Source organism: Agelaius tricolor, unplaced genomic scaffold (genome assembly GCF_023055355.1).
Source record: "Agelaius tricolor isolate 1412-34295 unplaced genomic scaffold, bAgeTri1.0.p SCAF_10, whole genome shotgun sequence".
Taxonomy (NCBI): domain Eukaryota; kingdom Metazoa; phylum Chordata; class Aves; order Passeriformes; family Icteridae; genus Agelaius; species Agelaius tricolor.
The window spans coordinates 25,091,126-25,107,989 of record NW_027269270.1 but is presented as its reverse complement, the minus strand read 5'-3'; the positions used below and the strand labels follow the sequence as shown (position 1 = coordinate 25,107,989).

The window sequence follows — 16,864 nt, the reverse complement described above, 5'->3', positions numbered from 1 at the left end:
GTGATGTGCAGGGATGTTCTTGCAGTCCAGGTAATTTGGCACCTTGAGCATCAGGTCTGTAATATCTGTAGAAGTTTGAATTGCTCCTGCAGCTGGATGTTAAACTTGCTAAAATTTCCTATTCCTAATGCCATCTTAAACTGGAGTGGAAATGCATTTCCTTTGGGAGCATTTCCATTGCTTTCCAGAAAGTTCATTATGCTATATATATTTTTTTCCTTTACTTCTAAGGCAGAGAGAAGGAACCCTAGGTGGTTCCTCTGTAGGTCTGGAGACACTGTGTCTCTGCAAACCCTTTGGATAGGATTCAGGTGTACAGGACATGAAATATGATGGAAATCTTACAGCCAAGTGTGTAGTGGAAACATCTGCAATTAGGCCATTCTCTCTTTTTCCATGGAAATGGCTGCCTTTCTCCCAGCTGAGGGGCTGTGCCTGCTGCTGTTATCCAGGGATGTTGTGCCCTTGCTGTCAGGTTTTCCTTGAGCAGTTGCCAGTAACTCACAGCTCACTGACAGACGAACCACTGGAGGATCAAACCCTCACAGAGGAGGTGCTGTTGCTCTAAAGGTGCGCTTGAATGTTCAGCATATGAGCCAGGGCTGCTCTTAAATGTATGACCTGTACAGATATATAGGAGAATAACATTTATTGTCTAACCACCACTGTTCCTACTGCCTTATGTTCAGAAAATGAAGTGTTTGCTTTGAAATCAGCAGAGAGCAGGAATGGAGCCCATGTCTGATGAAGACAATTTGATGCCTCCGGTGATAATCTGCTGTTCAGCCCACCTGGAGAGAAAACTGCTGTCCATTGAGATTGATTTATTCTTTGTACCAAATGTAGCAGGGGAGAGTTTTATATATATATATATAAATATCTATAAATATATATATAAAAATGTAAATGTAAAGTTTCTGTAACAACTTACTCTTCTTTTTGTAACAGTGTATACATCTATCAGTGGATAGATATGGTATATATTTATAATATATACACACGCAATATATATATTTAGCAAATGCCTGCAGAGGAAACTTAGAATAAGAAAGGCAGTGCTGGTATTCAGATTCCACAGGGACAAACTGAAGAAAAAATCCTATAAAAATCTACTACCCTTTCCATTAGGTTTAAAAACACACTTTTGAGGTAAATGAAATATAATTTTTTAATTGAAAAATGAATTGATTTTTCTAGTTAGAAATGCTGATTCTCCCCTAAATCATTCTGGTTAAGAGTTATTAAGAAAGAGATACTTGATACTGTTTATATTTTCATAATAAGACTCCTAAATTTCTCATGTGTACAATCTATTGTTCTTGTAATTATAAGTAGGGAGTAATTGTGCAAAGAAAATTAAAATAGCAGGTAGGAGTAACAAGTCTTGTACCATTAGAGCAAAAGACATCATCTGTTAGAATGGGGAAAATGTCATTTTCCATGTTAAAGAAGTCAGTAACTGCCTTCTGAGTTATTGATCAGCTTTGCAAACCTTGCCTTACAGTCATACCAGGAGGTTTTATCTGAAGTGTAGGAAAAGAAGCCCTGTGATCCCATATATTTTGTTTTTCAGAAGGGTCCAAAAAAGCCACCAGGCCATGGAGGCACCTGGTGCCATGGGTGTCTCTGTAGCTTTCTGGAGTGTCAGTGGCCAAGGCTCTGCCCCACGCCTCACCCTGTCCCCCCTGAGCCAGCCCTCACACACAGCAGGGCACAGCACCCTCAGAGCTGCCTGGCATGGCAGAAAAATACCCAGTAAATCAGGTCTGGAGGGTTCATTCTTCTCCAACAAATCCCTTAAATGCCCTCATGACCGAAGCCTAAACTCCCAACAAATGAATCTTTCCCTTAAGCTTTTTAGAAGGAAGCTTCAGGTGGCTTCAAGAGCAGTTTGGAGGTAGCTGAGAGAGCTTTCTGTCCAACTTTGTTTTTCCTGGTTGCCAGGACCTTCAAAACTGGGCAGAAACCCCTCTGGAGCTGGGTCCCAGCGGGACTTACCCAGTCTCAGCTCTTCTGCCTGGAAATTCCTTCTTTAGAACCTTTGGGCAAAATTAATTTTATCAACGCATTAATGCTGGCTGGAGGAGCAAAACCAGCTACTCACTATTTACAGAGCCACAAACATTTGTGCTCAATAGCATTTGGTGTAAATTCAGGTCTTGAACCTGTTACTGTTTCCATTCTGCCTCCAGCCTCATCTGCAGACTCACCCCTGCTATTCAAGAGGATTCAGTGCTATAAGAGCAGCATTTGGCTTTCTGCAGGCCCAGCCATGATTTGGTTTTAAACAAATCTGGTCATGAAAGTATTAACACTGCACGCTGGTTCTGATGCCTCTGTCAGCAGGACGCTGCTGATTCTCAGGCCACGGAGTCAAGCAGAGGTCGGCGTGGATGGGCCATTAATAACTGGAGCAAAAATGTTATTAGTACCAAAATGTCAAACAATGTAAAAGCCAGCCAGCTGCACAGCAGTGTGCTTTCTTTCCATACCCCTCCTTAGACAGCATCCAGACCTGCCCCTACCTAAAAGCCATGTGCTTAATTAGGAGCATTCCCACAGAGGAAGCTTTAGGGAGGATGCATGGTATGTGAGATGGAAATTATAGGATTTAGCTTGTGGTTGAGGTGGGAGAGTGGCAGATACAATATTGGATCTTGGATACATGGGAAACAATTATGTGAACACGGAATGCTTGCCCCAAAACAATAAAACCTGGAGAGTGTTATTGGACTCTGTTGTGAAGGCACATCACCTTTCCTATGCAATCGAACTTGATGGTACTTTAGCATAAAGGTGACCTAGACTATTATCACTGCCTTTAGACACTGTGAATTTTTTTTGGGTACTCTGTATTTTTATATATTGTACAATGTAAAGAATAATTCAGAAATAAAACAGACCAACCTGACAAGCCTGTGAGTTATTTCTCCTGCGTGGCCAACGCGTGGCGGATCTGGGGCTCCTGACAGTGCTGGCAGGATGGGCCAGCAGGAATGAGGAGGAGCTTCCTCCTGACCTTTGTGGCCAATGGCCATGCAAAATCCACTCAGCTGCCTAAATTGGGATGAGGAATTGCAGCATCCATCCTGCCTCCCTGTCTGCACTTTGGCCACATCCTGAGGCCCAGGTGTGGATTATATTTGTCATGAGCTGCAGTTTCTGGGGACACCAAATTGTATTACTGGATGTAAGGCTCCCTTCCCCCATCACAGCTTCAAACATGGGGTGCCTTTCAATAAAGGTATTTCTGAGTGAGGTGCCCACTGAGGTAAGATTGAATGGGATTGAATGAAAGTCAGGGTGCCAAATCCTTGTCCAGATCTGCAGTAAGTGTCTCCCTTGTGCTCCTCAGCTCTCTGCAGGTGACACTGAGCCCCCAAGGGCACAACTGCTCTCTGTGCCAAGCCAGCAAAAAGACAGAGCCTTCAGCTGTGTATGCTCAGCTGCAATGAAATCCTGTCGCTGCTGCTGCTGCTGCTGAAGCCCTACATATTGATGCAAAAAGTTATGAAAAGCTGAGGGACATATTTTGATTGAAGGATGATCGTAGCCTCGTGTTGAAGAACGTTATAGCTCTTGTTGCATTTATTAATCAAAGTAAAGACCATGAAAAGTGACAGAGTCAGGAACATTTTAGTTTATGTTCCGATACAGCTTAAGACTTATATCGAAGTTCCATACAGAAAATTACACCATAATGTCATAAAAAATAGATTGGATTGCTAATAACCTGAAACGTGCTACACCTGCATACATAATACTTTAATCCTACTAAATCATAAGCTATCATTTGGGTGTTTTCATATTCTCAAGTGTGCATACAGGAATTTCTTTTCAATGCAGACCATTAAAAAGTAATTGAGAGGCTCAAGAACAGTAAAAACAAACTTGCTGTGAATAAGATGGATTTTTTTTTCTCAGTTAGTTTGCACGATAACACAGGGAGGTCATTTTTGAACAGTTTTGTTTTGCATCAAGACACCTCTGCATACAATTAGAGCAAAGTATTACATTGGAACCAATTTCCAATTTCCCTTAAATCTGTCTACCACCACATTTTTTTTCTAGTTGCTAATTTGACTCATTAACATAACAGCTTCACTTGTAGCATCAGTAAATTTTGTTCTCTCACCTTCACTGTTCATCCCAACTGTACCCTTTTCTCTCTTTAATTCTTAACTGTGTGGAAAACAGAAAGTTTCATTATCTTGTGGGTTCCCCATGAGGTGTGGGAGCACCCCCAGCAGCACAAGCAAAGCAGGGACCCAGGCCAGGCCGTGGAGCTGCTTGGGGGGCATAGCAACAGCTGCAGCCCCACAGACCCCCTCAAACCTGCCTTTGGTAGTGCTCAGAAGTTTGGTATAAAAAATGCAGGAAAAGGAAAAAAGCAGAAATTTCCTCATGACTTGAGTCTGGTCTCGCTGTTTCCTCCCAGCTCCCTGCCAGAGGGGCTTTGGGGACAGGCTGCAGTGACAAACCTGTCCCAGCCCTGTCACTCCATATGAAGCCCATTTGCTGGTGTTTTCTTCTCTATTAAGGGATGGAAACATCCATGGCTGGTGGGGCACTTGCCTGGGCAAGGGCACTGCCAGCACTCGGTGCTGTGGAGGTGAGGAGGGGCAGGAACTGCAGCCCAGCCCAGGTAACCCCGTGCTCATGAAAATGCTGGAGCAGGGACTCGCGTGAAGGAGCTGCAACCACCACAGAGCAGCTGAGCAGAGGTTTGGGCACCCAGGCATTATCCAGAGCAAGTTAATTTCCTCCTCTGAACAGGCACCACGTCGTGCAGATAGCATGGAAATAAGAAATATCCTGCAGCCTGATTTTAGCAAGGCTGCTGACTCTCTCATACCTGAGCCTGATATGCTGCCAGGAGCAGTGGCCAGGCAGAGCATTGTGCAGACACACTCCTGTGAAAGCAGGCAGGCTGCAGCAGTAAAAAAGGTCTCAGGTGAATCCCCTACTCCACACCCAGCACTGCTCCTGGTGCCCAGCACCCCCACCAGTGCCCCCAGTCCCCCATCACAATGTGATCACATGGCCTGGCTCTGACTCCTGAATTTCCCTCTGCCCACACAACCATTTCACTCCTCTCTCACAGCCCAGGTGGTCGTGCTGCTGTGACCAGGCAGGGGGACAGTCCCCAAGCTCAGCAACATTCCCTGTGTTGGCCTAAATCAGCACAGAGCAAGCACCTCAGTGTGTGAGAGGCAACCCTCAACTGCAAAAGCTCTGCTCCCCATGGTACCCCGTGTGTGCTTCCCCCTCGAGGGACCACACACTCAGTTACCAAAAGCTTTGGAGACTCATTGTAAACTGTTTTGCTAACAGCTGAAATGCATTCTGACATGGTTTGTTTTGTCCATTCATAAAAAAAAACACTGACAGAGTTGTCATTGCACTTTCTGTTTAAAAAAACTGAGGTTCAAATTAATCAAGAAGGTGACAGAGTTCAGCTGTTCCCAAAGGAAAAAACCCAACCACATGCACACATCCCCATCTTTGGTGAGATTTCAACCCTTCAAGCTGCTGACAATATCTCCAAACCAAACCATTCCCCTCTGGGGTAAGGACCAAACGGGGTGAGGTGATTTTGGTGTTGTGACAGAAATGCAAACCTGGCTCTTGGCAGCTGGGCAGACTCTCACCTTTTTCTGCTGCCCCAGTGTGATCACAGGCCAGGTTTATTTTGTGACCCAGCAGTTCTATCACCCTTTTTTTGTTCCAACTGGAGTTATGTTGACATCTCACAGCAACTTTAACGTGTGTAAGGTCAGCTGGTTTTCATTTTAAAACTACTAAGATTACAAGGAAACGTTGTTGTGCTGCACACCAGCCACATCCATCTGTCAGCTCCATGGTGTGGATCTCTACAGAGTATGGAAGGTGCAACTCTTTGGGTTATCGTACCAGCTGAGGCAGATCTGGAACCCAGCAACCACTTAAAGCTCCCCTTGGCTGTGGAGGAGCTGTGGGCAGTGTCTTCTGGCTGAGCAGCTGTGCTGCAGCATTGTCACCCTTCAAAATAACATCCCTGAAGATTTTCAAGGTCAAACTTCACAGTTTGTGAAAAAAGCAAAAAGTAGTCCTGGCTTTCCATCACTCTGGGGACAGTGAGGTGTGTCCCAGAGTCAGGGTTAGCATGGAGCACAGTGAACAGCAACAGGCTGTTGAGGTTCCATCCATCTAACCTTGCTGCATTCCTCTGTTTTTAAACCCCCATAGTCATTTCCTTGCTGTCATGGAAATAATGGAGCCAGCAAAAGATTGCTCCCCTCTCAAGCGCAGGGTAATGAACAGCCATCAGAAACATTTGATATTTCCATGATGTGAGGCACCAATGGCCACAGAGAAAACCATTCCCATTTTGGCAGTACTTAATTTACTGTCACGAGCAAGCGATCTGTACGGGAGAGCAGGCACAACGCTGATACACTTTTATTACCCTGCCAGGAGCCACATTATTGTTTTCTGTTTTCACATTTCTTAGCAACAACATTTTTTTGTTCATAGGTTTCTTCCTAGGAGCTTGGCTGGAATTATTTTTATGTTGTCCCCAATTTACATGCTGACTTACATCAGCCTGTCCTCGAGCGAGAGCCTTGCTTTCTGCCTGAAAGCCTCCTGGCAATTACTGCTGTCTTCTGCTGATCCATCACTCTTTGGCACTGGAGGAGATGAACCTCCTGCCTGGCAGAGCTGCCTGTCCTGGGGAGCAGCTCAGTCCCTGGCAGGCCCCACCGTGCCAGGAGCTGCTGGAGCCAAGGAGGGTCTGGAGTGAACAGGTACAAACTTGCACTCTGAGCATCACTGCTGCACGCCAGCCCAGAGCCCCAGAGCCCCCCAGCCAGGATAAAACCATCCCTGACACATTGAGTGTGCAAGGGGGGACAAGCTGCAGTGCTTGCCATAGGCTGTGGCCAATGATGAAAACTTCTCTCAGAATGTGTAAAGGTGAATGCCTTGGGTGCCAAGTCCCTGATGAGAGCCCAAATCATGCTCCTGGAGCAGGCAGAGCCCTGCCGCTGCTCAGCTCTCGTGACCCATGGATGGAGGGTGAAGGCAGGAACCCCTGCCTTGGGGTGCTGCTGCTCATGTTTCCCAGCATCAGCATCCTGGGAGTTTGGCTGCAGCCCAAAGATGCCAAAACACACAGACCAGCATTTTCAAGTGGCCCCAACTTTTCCCCAGCCTCTGCTGGTCCCACGGCCATTAGACATGAGGTATCTGTGAGCCCACCCACATCTGGGCACATCTGGGCACAGCACCAAGAACTTTCAACCAGCTGGACCCAGTCCAGCTGCTCCCCCATGTGCAACTGCAGCACAGTTGAAGAGGGAGCTGCCAGCACCTGGCACTCTCTCAGGAAAGACAGAATAAATGTCATTTACGTGCCAGGGAAAGAGCAGACTTCAACAACAGCAAAGATAAAACAGAAAATAGGAAAAAAACCTGAGAAAGAACAAGGACAGGGACTTCACCAACACACAGAACTACATCAGGGCTCTGAGACAGATCCTCAGTTCTCATCCCCCTTAGGATGGAGATTTCTGTAACACTGCAAAGATAAATGCAACTGGGAACTGTGTCATTAGAGGCGCTTTAAGCTCCCATATATAGCCTGGAAAGAGATTGTTGCTAAGAATAGTGGGGCCCAGATATTCCACGACATGAGAGTTGACAGATTTCTTCCCAGCACTAATAGGATGTGAGGCTATTTTAAATTTGCCCTGATAAGTAGTCAGGCCATTCTTGAAGAGCTGGTCCTAGAAAATAAACATGGATCAAGAGATGCTGGGCTGGGTCTGCTTCAATTAAATGCAGGGTAAACACAAGGAAGGTTCTTAGGAAGGCTCTCCTTTCCAAAAGCCCCAATACAGTGATGATGGGAGCCAGCAAAATCAGCTGGCCTGCAGCATCCTGAGCCCTGAGGAATCAGGGTGTGAAATCAGAGTGGTGATGATGTGGTGGGGCTGCAGAGGCTGCCACCCCTGCCAGCCCTTCCCCTTCTCCTCCCTGCTGGAGGGTACAAGGGGTGCACCTGCAGGGCCAGACCACCCCCCAGAACCTCAGGAAAAGCCATGGAAATCTTTCATTGGCTGGGCTGGGAGATTGGATGAGGCTGCATTCATTTAGACTAAACAACCCCCATTTCATAGCAGGCTTTGCAGTGGGTTTTGGCAGCATTATGGCAGAAATAAACTACTCCCTTGTGCTTTCTTGGAAGTGATGAACAGTGATGGCAGCAAACTGAGTAACCTCTTTAATGTGCAACAGCCAGTACGTAAAATAACACGCACTTCATGGTCAGAGTCCAGTTTTAAATAGAAATTACACAGTGGATATCTTACATTGACAAGTATAGAGTGGTTTCAACATTATTTTCTCAAAAATAAAAATACACCACATCAGAATATCGCATACAAAATGTAGAATTTGCCCTAAAATAAAATTCTATCAAATCACTTTAAAAATTACAAAAGCAAAATGCATACAAACTCCAATAAAACTGAACAGTCTTACAAGTCGAGGATAGTTTACAAAGATGCTCTCCAACATGTAAAACCCTCTTCCTTCTCCATATGTTCATGCAGTTCAAAAAACCCCAACTGTTAGGTGTGTCCCATAATTAAAAGTTGTTTTTATGACCTTATCAAGTACTTCTTTCTAAAATGCACAGTGGAAGACATTAAACATGGTAGGTTAAAAAGAGATTTTAATCTAGCAAATATCATAGGCAGAGAAAAGAGATATGTTTGGAAAATGCATCATTGTCCCACAGGAGCAGGAGTCCTGTGGGGACACCCTGCAGCTCTGCTGGGCTGGCTCAGCCCAGGTGAAGCAGAAAGGTCAGAGCAGAAGGAAGAGCTGTGGGCAGGGAACACAGCTCTAGTCTATATTGCACATTCAGGGTGTCCCTGCTGGGCAGGGAGCATCCCCTCCCCTGGCAAGGGTGGGCACCCCAAGCCCCCTGGCTTGCCCCACACAAACCTGCACATCCCCTCTGTGAAGAAAAATGTGACCTTGGGCTTGTGGTGGCTTTGACAAACACGTGGACCAAGGCTGGAGAAGTGACCACAGCCTGAAGGGAAAATCTTTCCATAAAGAAAAGAGGTTTTGCTGCAGGTGTTGTCTTCATGTAGCAATGCAAAGTGAGTGCAGTGAGTCTGTCCAGGAGGATAAATCACATGGAGGAAGCCACTGGGGAGAGAGACCGTGGAGGGAAGAGCTGTTATTGCAGAGAGCAAGTCCCACCTGCCTTCCCTGCTGCACCCTGGAGACCCAGCACCTCTGCATTGTGTGCCACCACCACAGCTGTCCCTGTTCCTGCAGCACAAATCCCACCACAAACAGAAAAAGAAGGTCAAAAACTCATCCTTGAGGAAGGAAAAAATGAAGTTCTGAAACAACTGGGCTGAAGTAGCCACCCCTCCTGTGCAAACAGCCCAGGTGCCCAACATTCCCCCTCCTGGGCATCCTGGCTCAGCCCTTCCCTTCTCCCTCTGTGCTGCAGTCCCTGCCCTCCACCAGGGCTGAACCTTCCCACGGTGCTGCTGGGCCTGAGCAGTGAAGAAACAGTGCTGGGGCTGTGGGGGGCATGAATTGATCCAAAAACATTGCAATCCCAAGTAATTGGCAGCAGCCAGCACATCTGTGCAAATATTTGCTTTTGCTTGTCAAAACTTTGGACAGAGTTACATTTCTTCCTTTATTTATTAGTTTCATCTGTCTTGAAACACAAACTGCAAAAATTGTGAGCAGATTGACATCTTCTTCTGACTCCACTGTGGCAGTGCCTGCTCTGGGGCAATTGGGTGCCAGCTGAAGTGGCACCCCCAGAGGAAGCAAGGCAGACACTCCTGTGCCACCCAGAGCCCACCTGGCAGCAGTCACGGCTGCAGGGACGTGGGATAGAGTCTGTGTTGATGGGGATGATCCCCTCAGGTGAAGCAGGGAGCCTGGAGGCTGCCTGGCTGTCTCTGATGGAAAGGAAGCAGCAGCCACAAGGCAGCATTTCCCTCTTCTCCCCCCACAGCTGGAATGCTGGGACCCACACAAGGTGACAAAGTTCTTGTGTGTTGGGCAGGGTTGGCATCCAGAGCTCCTTGCACAGCCCACATCCCATGTGGTGCTAAAACAACCCAGAGAATGGCAGCCCCAACATCAAATACCAGATCAATACCCAGAACTGGTGCAGGTTTCCACAGAGTTGTAGCAGTTGTCTTGCCAAGTTATTACAATGGTCTGTACTTAGTATAAAAAGAACCTCCTCAAAACTAATGAAACATAAAAATGCCTTTGTCAGAGATACTTACTTAATTTGCAAGTGACCCAACAAAAGAAATGAACAATTAGAACCCTGCTGTCACACCATTACCGAGCAGTTATATCCACTGTGCAAACTGTGTAATTCCCATTCATATTTCAGTCACTCCTGACAATTAAATCACATTTCCCTTTCTTGTAAGAGCCAATACATGCACATCAATCAGTGCAGCTTGTTTATGCTGCAGTGCAAGGCCATGCAGTCACTTGCTCAGTTCACTGTAGAACAAGCCCAGCATTAACATCCCTGTCACCACAAAATCTTAAATTGCAAATGGAATTCATCAGTCCAGGGAAATATTTTGGTGCTGAAATGCCCCCTGGAACTGGGCACTTCTTGTTACTCAATCCAACCTGTTGCTTTCCCCAAGTTACCACAACAAACACTAACAGAGTCTGGGGTTTTCCAACCCACTCCAAGATTGAAGACGTCCCACTCCCACTCCTTTCAGCTCTGTCAGATGGTTGGGAATAACTGAGATGCTGTGAGCCTGAATACCTGACACACACACTGCCCATCTGCTTGGCCTCTCCAGGTGTGGGAGCTAAAAATCATAGGTTTCAGGTAAATTACAGGCTGCTTCTAACAGATTATCTGTTCATGATATGTGCAGAATCCTTTGGGTCTCCACTTTATTCCAACTGGCACGATTTTCTAAAAAATAAAAATCCCTATTTTTATGTACATTAAGCACACGGTCAGCCAACCTCTTTTCCCTGTAGAATTGCTCTGGAAGCAAGGAAGCTCTTCTCCACACCTCCAGCCCAGGGGAGCAGGCAGCCCCAAGGGAGGGCAGAGGAAGTTAATGGGTAACAGCAGTGACCAGAGCCAGGAACCAGTGCTGCAAGTGGAGCCTGCATTTTCTAATCCTGAGCTCCCCATGAGCAGCATGGGAGCTTGCACAGCTCCAGAGCTCAGGAGGAGGAGAGCCAGCAGCACTGGAAGCTGAACCAAGAGTGTCACTGAGCCAAACAAATGTTTACAATAGCCATTAGGAGAGAGTGGTCACCATGGAGCAACCTTCCCAGCATTCCCAACACAAACCACAACATCATTACCTGTGTTAAGGGCTCAGCACTGCTGGGAAGAGGCTCTTCAGGGCTGTGAACTTACAGGCCACAAAGAGAAGAATATTCCAGGGCTTCTCAGGGCACCTTCCTCTGCTGGCAAGTCACAGGCCATGCAGCAGCCAGTGCTGTGACTGCTCCAAGTTAGAGAGACTTCAAACTTTCATTATTAAGAAAAGCATTAACTGTTTTGAGCCTATTCTGCACTACTGCTAATTGCATCTGCACTGCACAGGGCTCTCCCTGTGCTTCAAACTCAAACTTCCAAAGAAGTGCAGGTAGCCTGGCAGCTTGGACTCCTGCTAAATCCAAACAAGGCTGGACCAGGCATGAATGCTTATCCAAAAAATATTTCTATGGGTTGAGTTGTGTTACTGACATGAAAGGGACTGCTCCTCCACAGAAGGATGCTGCTGTGGAGCACAGATGGGGATAAAGTGTTTTTCAGATATCTCAGCAAGCACATTTAAAATCCTCACTTCCATCCTAAAGCAGACTTGCTAATCTAGTAAAATCCTAAACTTGAACACTGTGTGTGTGGAATGCAGCCATGTCCTGCACAACTTCAAGTAATTTTGGAGCAATCCTTTGACTTTCACGTGGGCAGATTTCCATCAGAGCTGCTGGGAACTCAGGTTGAGCCCTGACTGCAGAGCAGAGCCTGTGAAGCCCATGCAGGTTTCCAGCAGGGCCTGGCTGGGCTGCCCAGCCCTGCAGAAGGTCCCTGCTCCAGGGCAGAGGCGCTGGTGGCTGTGCCTCAGCCCAGGCTGCAGTGCCAGGCAGACACAGGGCAGGGCTCTGGCACGAGGGGCTGCAGGGCTGGGGTCTGTGAGGAGCAGTGGGAGCTCCCCACGAGGGACAGAGCCAGCCCAGCCCAGCAAATGCAGCACTGGCACTGGCCAAGGCTGAACCCCCCAGCCACGGTGATAACACCTCTGGTAAGAGATTAGGAAGGGAAAGGAAGTTCCTGCACAGCTGGAGAGAGGAGAGCTCTGCAGGTGCCCAGGTCAGAGGAAGGGCCAGAAGCTGCTCCAGGCACTGGAGCAGAGATTCCCCTGCAGCCTGTGATGCAGACCATGGTGAGGCAGCTGTGGCCCATGGGGAGCAGAGATCCACCTGCAGCCTGTGGAGAAGCCCCTGCCACACAGCTGGGTGCCCAAAGGAGGCTGTGGGAAAACTGCTGGAGCAGACTCCTGGCAGGATGGAGAGAGGAGCCCAGGCTGGAGCAGGCTGCTGGCAGGATTGTTCCCAAAGGCCTCTGCCCACAATGGAGAAACTCATGGAGGATTGTCTCCCCTGGCAGGGACCCCATGCTGGAGCAGGGGAAGAATGTGAGGATCCCCAGGGGATGAGATGTGTGATGGTCTGACCACAGCCCCCAATCCCTGTCCCCCTGTGCTGCTGAGGGGAGGGGGGAGAGAAAACCACAAGTAAAGTTAAGCCTGGAAAGAAGAGAGGGATGGGGGAAGGTGTTTTCAAGATTAGGTTTTATTTCTCTTTATCCTACTGTGGTATGATTGCTTGTAAACTAAACTAGTTTCCCCAAGCTGAGCCTGTCTTGCCCATGATGGTCACTGGTGAGTGTTCTTACCTCAACTCATGAGCTTTCCATTGTATTTTCTCTCCCCTGCCCAGCTGAGGAGGGCAATAACAGAGTGGCTTTGCTGGGCACGTGGTGTCCACCCACAGTCAACTCAGCACACAGAGAAACAGCTACAAAGCAAGTGAATGAGCCATTCACTCTGACTCAGAAAAACAATCAACAGGGTTTAAAACAAGAGGTTCACTCATCTCCCCTGACTACAGAGAGCCTGCATCTGGAAGCACTGGCAAATATTTTGAATTGTCTGATGCCTTCTGGAACAGAGGAAGAATAGGTTATAGTCTAAGTATTGTGTAAAATGCTTCTCCATCTTAAAACAGTCAGAACAGTGAAAGGATTAGAAATCTCTGTCGCTCAGGACAGCAATTTTAATCTTTATATAGCTACAGTAAATTGCAGAAAAAGAGCTCTGAAGAGCCATCCCAGCTTGCAATTCTGCCATGACAATGCAACTCCAGACTCTTGGCAAACGATCCCTGGTTTCAGAGACAATAGGTAGCAGCAGCTACTGGATACTGAAACTAATCCAGGCACTAAAACATAGTAAAAAGAAGCTGGACAGTTAACACCACTCATCTGAAAAGTAAGGGATGATGCCAGTGGATCTGAATGTGCTGGTTGGACTGATTTCATTTTCCCTATGCAGGTTAGCTCCACTACCACAAAGAACCTGCTTCAAGACAGGAAAGACTATTTAGAGCTGATACAGGCAATGAGCTAAACCCATTTTCAGTTACTACAGTAAGGACATCAATTGCTCTGAAAACATAAAAGCAGGGAACAGCTTGTTTTATTTTACTGCACAGATACACTCCTGAGTTAAGTCTTAGAGGTGTATTCTCTCTACAAAAGGAGAGCAGGCAGAAGGAACAGATCCATGTCTGAAAGGTAGTTCTGGGTTTATTTGGGTGAGCTTACTGGGTTGGCATTGCCCCTGGGGCAAAGAAGAGCCCCACACAGGAGCAGAGGGTGCTTGATTCAACTTCTAGAGATGCAGAGCCTCCTCCAACACGTGCACCCACCCCCTGCCACAGAACTGCCAGGACAGGAAATCATTCCCTGAAAAGAATCCCTGTCGCACAACGCTTCCCACTCACGGCAGTGACTGGCTTGCATACAAACAAGGGCACATCACCTTCCCCAGACAGGATCACCTGGAGTAAACCTAGGGAAACACATACCCTTGCACAACTTATATATATATATATTTATGTATCTCTTATATATATAAGTTTTATTTGTGTATACATTGATATAAATATGCACGCCCCCAAACACACAAACACATCCCCATAACACAAAGCACAGAACACACACACACACATACAGAAATATTTTAAATGATCCTGAACTGAAATCTAAGAATATAATTAAGAAATCATTAGCAGGTTTAAAAATTGAGTTAAAAAACTATTCAAAGTGTCTTTAATATTTATGTTCAAGTAAGGGCCGGAACGACCACAGATTAGTACTGATAAAAAGAGCTGGCATTAATTTCCCATATTATGCCAGAACTCGTGAGTTACTCATTGTCAAACTCATTGTCATTTCGCCATCAATGCACCTCCTCAACTAGAAAGGTTTTTTTAGGAAACGGTGATTTCTCCAGACTTGGGTTACAAGCAATATTGTTTAGGCACCCTCAGTCATAAACTAATCCTAAAAACCACACACACCTTAGAGTATCAGGAGAGAACTAGCAGGATTCAGACATCCACACCCACAGTATTCAGTGGCACAAACAGTAAAAAAGGCAGTACTGGAGATGGAGGATGGAAAGGTGACACAGTGGTGGCCTTTAAAACAGCAACATTTACCTAGAGTGACACTCCAGTACCCCACAGATGCTCCATATTCAGGAGATACGGAACCGGGGTGGCATTTCAGAGATGACTGTGGGTGCAGTTTGGGATTCAGTGGCAGCTAAAGCTATTGTTTACTTGTGCTCCAGGGTGGTAACATACACCTCTAATATCACTGCAAGGATTATTTGGGGTATTTAGTATGGCTAAAAACCCTGGTACCAGTGTCTTATATCAGAACCCACTTTATTAGAATGTAAATGTAGTGTACAAGCACCAAATCATTTTGGCTTAAATGTTTAATGAACATTCAATATATAAATGACTAGTGATTTTAAAGAGATCTTGAAAAGATTTCTGTTTTCTTTTCTTAATTTTTTTCCTTTTGTTAAGATTATTCCCTATTTTCATTCTGATAGAAGACTCTGAAGATTACTGGTACCCTGGTGTGTATAACCGTGAGTCAGCACACAGGCACACACACACACAACATACACCTCACTGCTACATCAACAGCCTCTTCAACAGAGAGCCCCAGCCCTGCACAGGGACCTGGACAGCAGAGAGATTCTCTTTGTGCATTTTGGTGTCACCATCACCACTTCAGTTCCACATTTATGGCAAATCAAGATGGTCTTGAATGTAAGAACGACCCATCCCTCACCCTCTCTAAATAAAGCCACGATTAAGTCTTGAAATTTCTTTGTTTTTCTGCTGTTCAGCTGTGCAAATCCAGGCAGATGTGCAGACTGCAAAGCCGACTTCCAGTCTCTTCCAAGCCTCACCAGCGAGGGGTGATCACACGGAGACGACAACGTCGAGATAGAGTCTGTCATAGGACTCGCGGAAGCACAGGATGAGGAGCAGGCTGAGCAGACACGACCCGGGCAGGCACCAGTTGAACCAGGAGAACTCTGTGAAGCAGAACAGAGACCCAGCCTCAGTTATCAAACGTGTTCTGGGTTTAAAGCAACCAAAATTTGGACTGATGGCAGGTTTGAAGGAAATTGCTGTGTGCTGACAAAATCCTGACAGCTCCCAGTCAATCGATCCATGGCTAACTTGGTCTGTGAGCCTTCTCCATGGACACCTCAAGTTATAGATATTTAAAGCCAATGCCTCCAGCTAATGGAAATCCTCCTTATTCAACCTGCCAATGAAGAGAACGGGGCAAAAAAATAAAAATCTATCATTGCTGATGGAGAATAAACCACTTCCAAAGACTCTACTCATTAGTCCCTTGATTTCTATGGATTGAGAACTAAAATTAAAAGCATAGGAAGAAACTGGGTTTGATTTTGAATCAAACCTGCTACATTGTATAAGAAGGGAAAGCCAATTCCTCAGAAGAAAACTTGTGCATAATGGAATCAATTCAATTTAAAAGTCATTGCAAAAAACAGGTCCTTGGAAGCCTCTTTTCAGCTGTTTGACATAACGTACTGCTCTTAAAAGTCTGTGCTCTGTACTCAAGAAATTCTATCATCTGATATTTGACTAATTATTAGCAGTTTGAGTCACATTTTTTTCAAACAAGTACAACAAATTCTTTTTTTCTACATGTGTCAATTTACTAAAGAAACATTCATTTCACTGGATAGTGTTTTACTCATTTTTTCAAATTTTCCATTATTATTATTACTATTATTATTTTTTTCTCTTATTATTATTTAATTTTACAGAATCTAAACTCTCCCTCCAGGAGAGTTAATCAAATCTGAATTAATCAAAATCAAGGCTTCATCACTGCTACTCTCTTAAATATGCAATTTATATTGCTGAAAGAAAAAGCATGATTTATTTTAAACAAGGCAAAGGACAACAGTCAGAAAGCCTGAAAAATCAGCCTTCCAAAACCAGTAACTTTCAACAGCATTCTCCCTGATCCACCAAAAACCCTTATGGATTTGTTTAGGCAGTATTATTATTAAAACCATAGCAAAAATATCCTAGGCTTGGAGAAGACTTATGCGATGCCAGAAGTCAACAGGAAAACGCTTTGCTATAATTTTCCTTACAACATTCCTCCTTAATTGGAATAAACAGATTTTAACTCAAATAT

The 16,864-nt window shown here is 45.7% G+C and overlaps 1 protein-coding gene across 1 annotated transcript in view; it reads right to left on the bottom strand.

Moving 5' to 3' along the window:
* Positions 1-8,243: 8,243 nt before the first annotated feature.
* Positions 8,244-16,864, bottom strand: part of SLC49A4 (solute carrier family 49 member 4) — a 71,681-nt gene continuing 63,060 nt past the window's right edge. Inside the window, exon 9 of the mRNA XM_071435277.1 lies at positions 8,244-15,716. Coding sequence (XP_071291378.1) covers positions 15,601-15,716 — 116 coding nt within the window. The 3' untranslated portion in view covers positions 8,244-15,600. The remainder of the gene's footprint in view (positions 15,717-16,864) is intronic.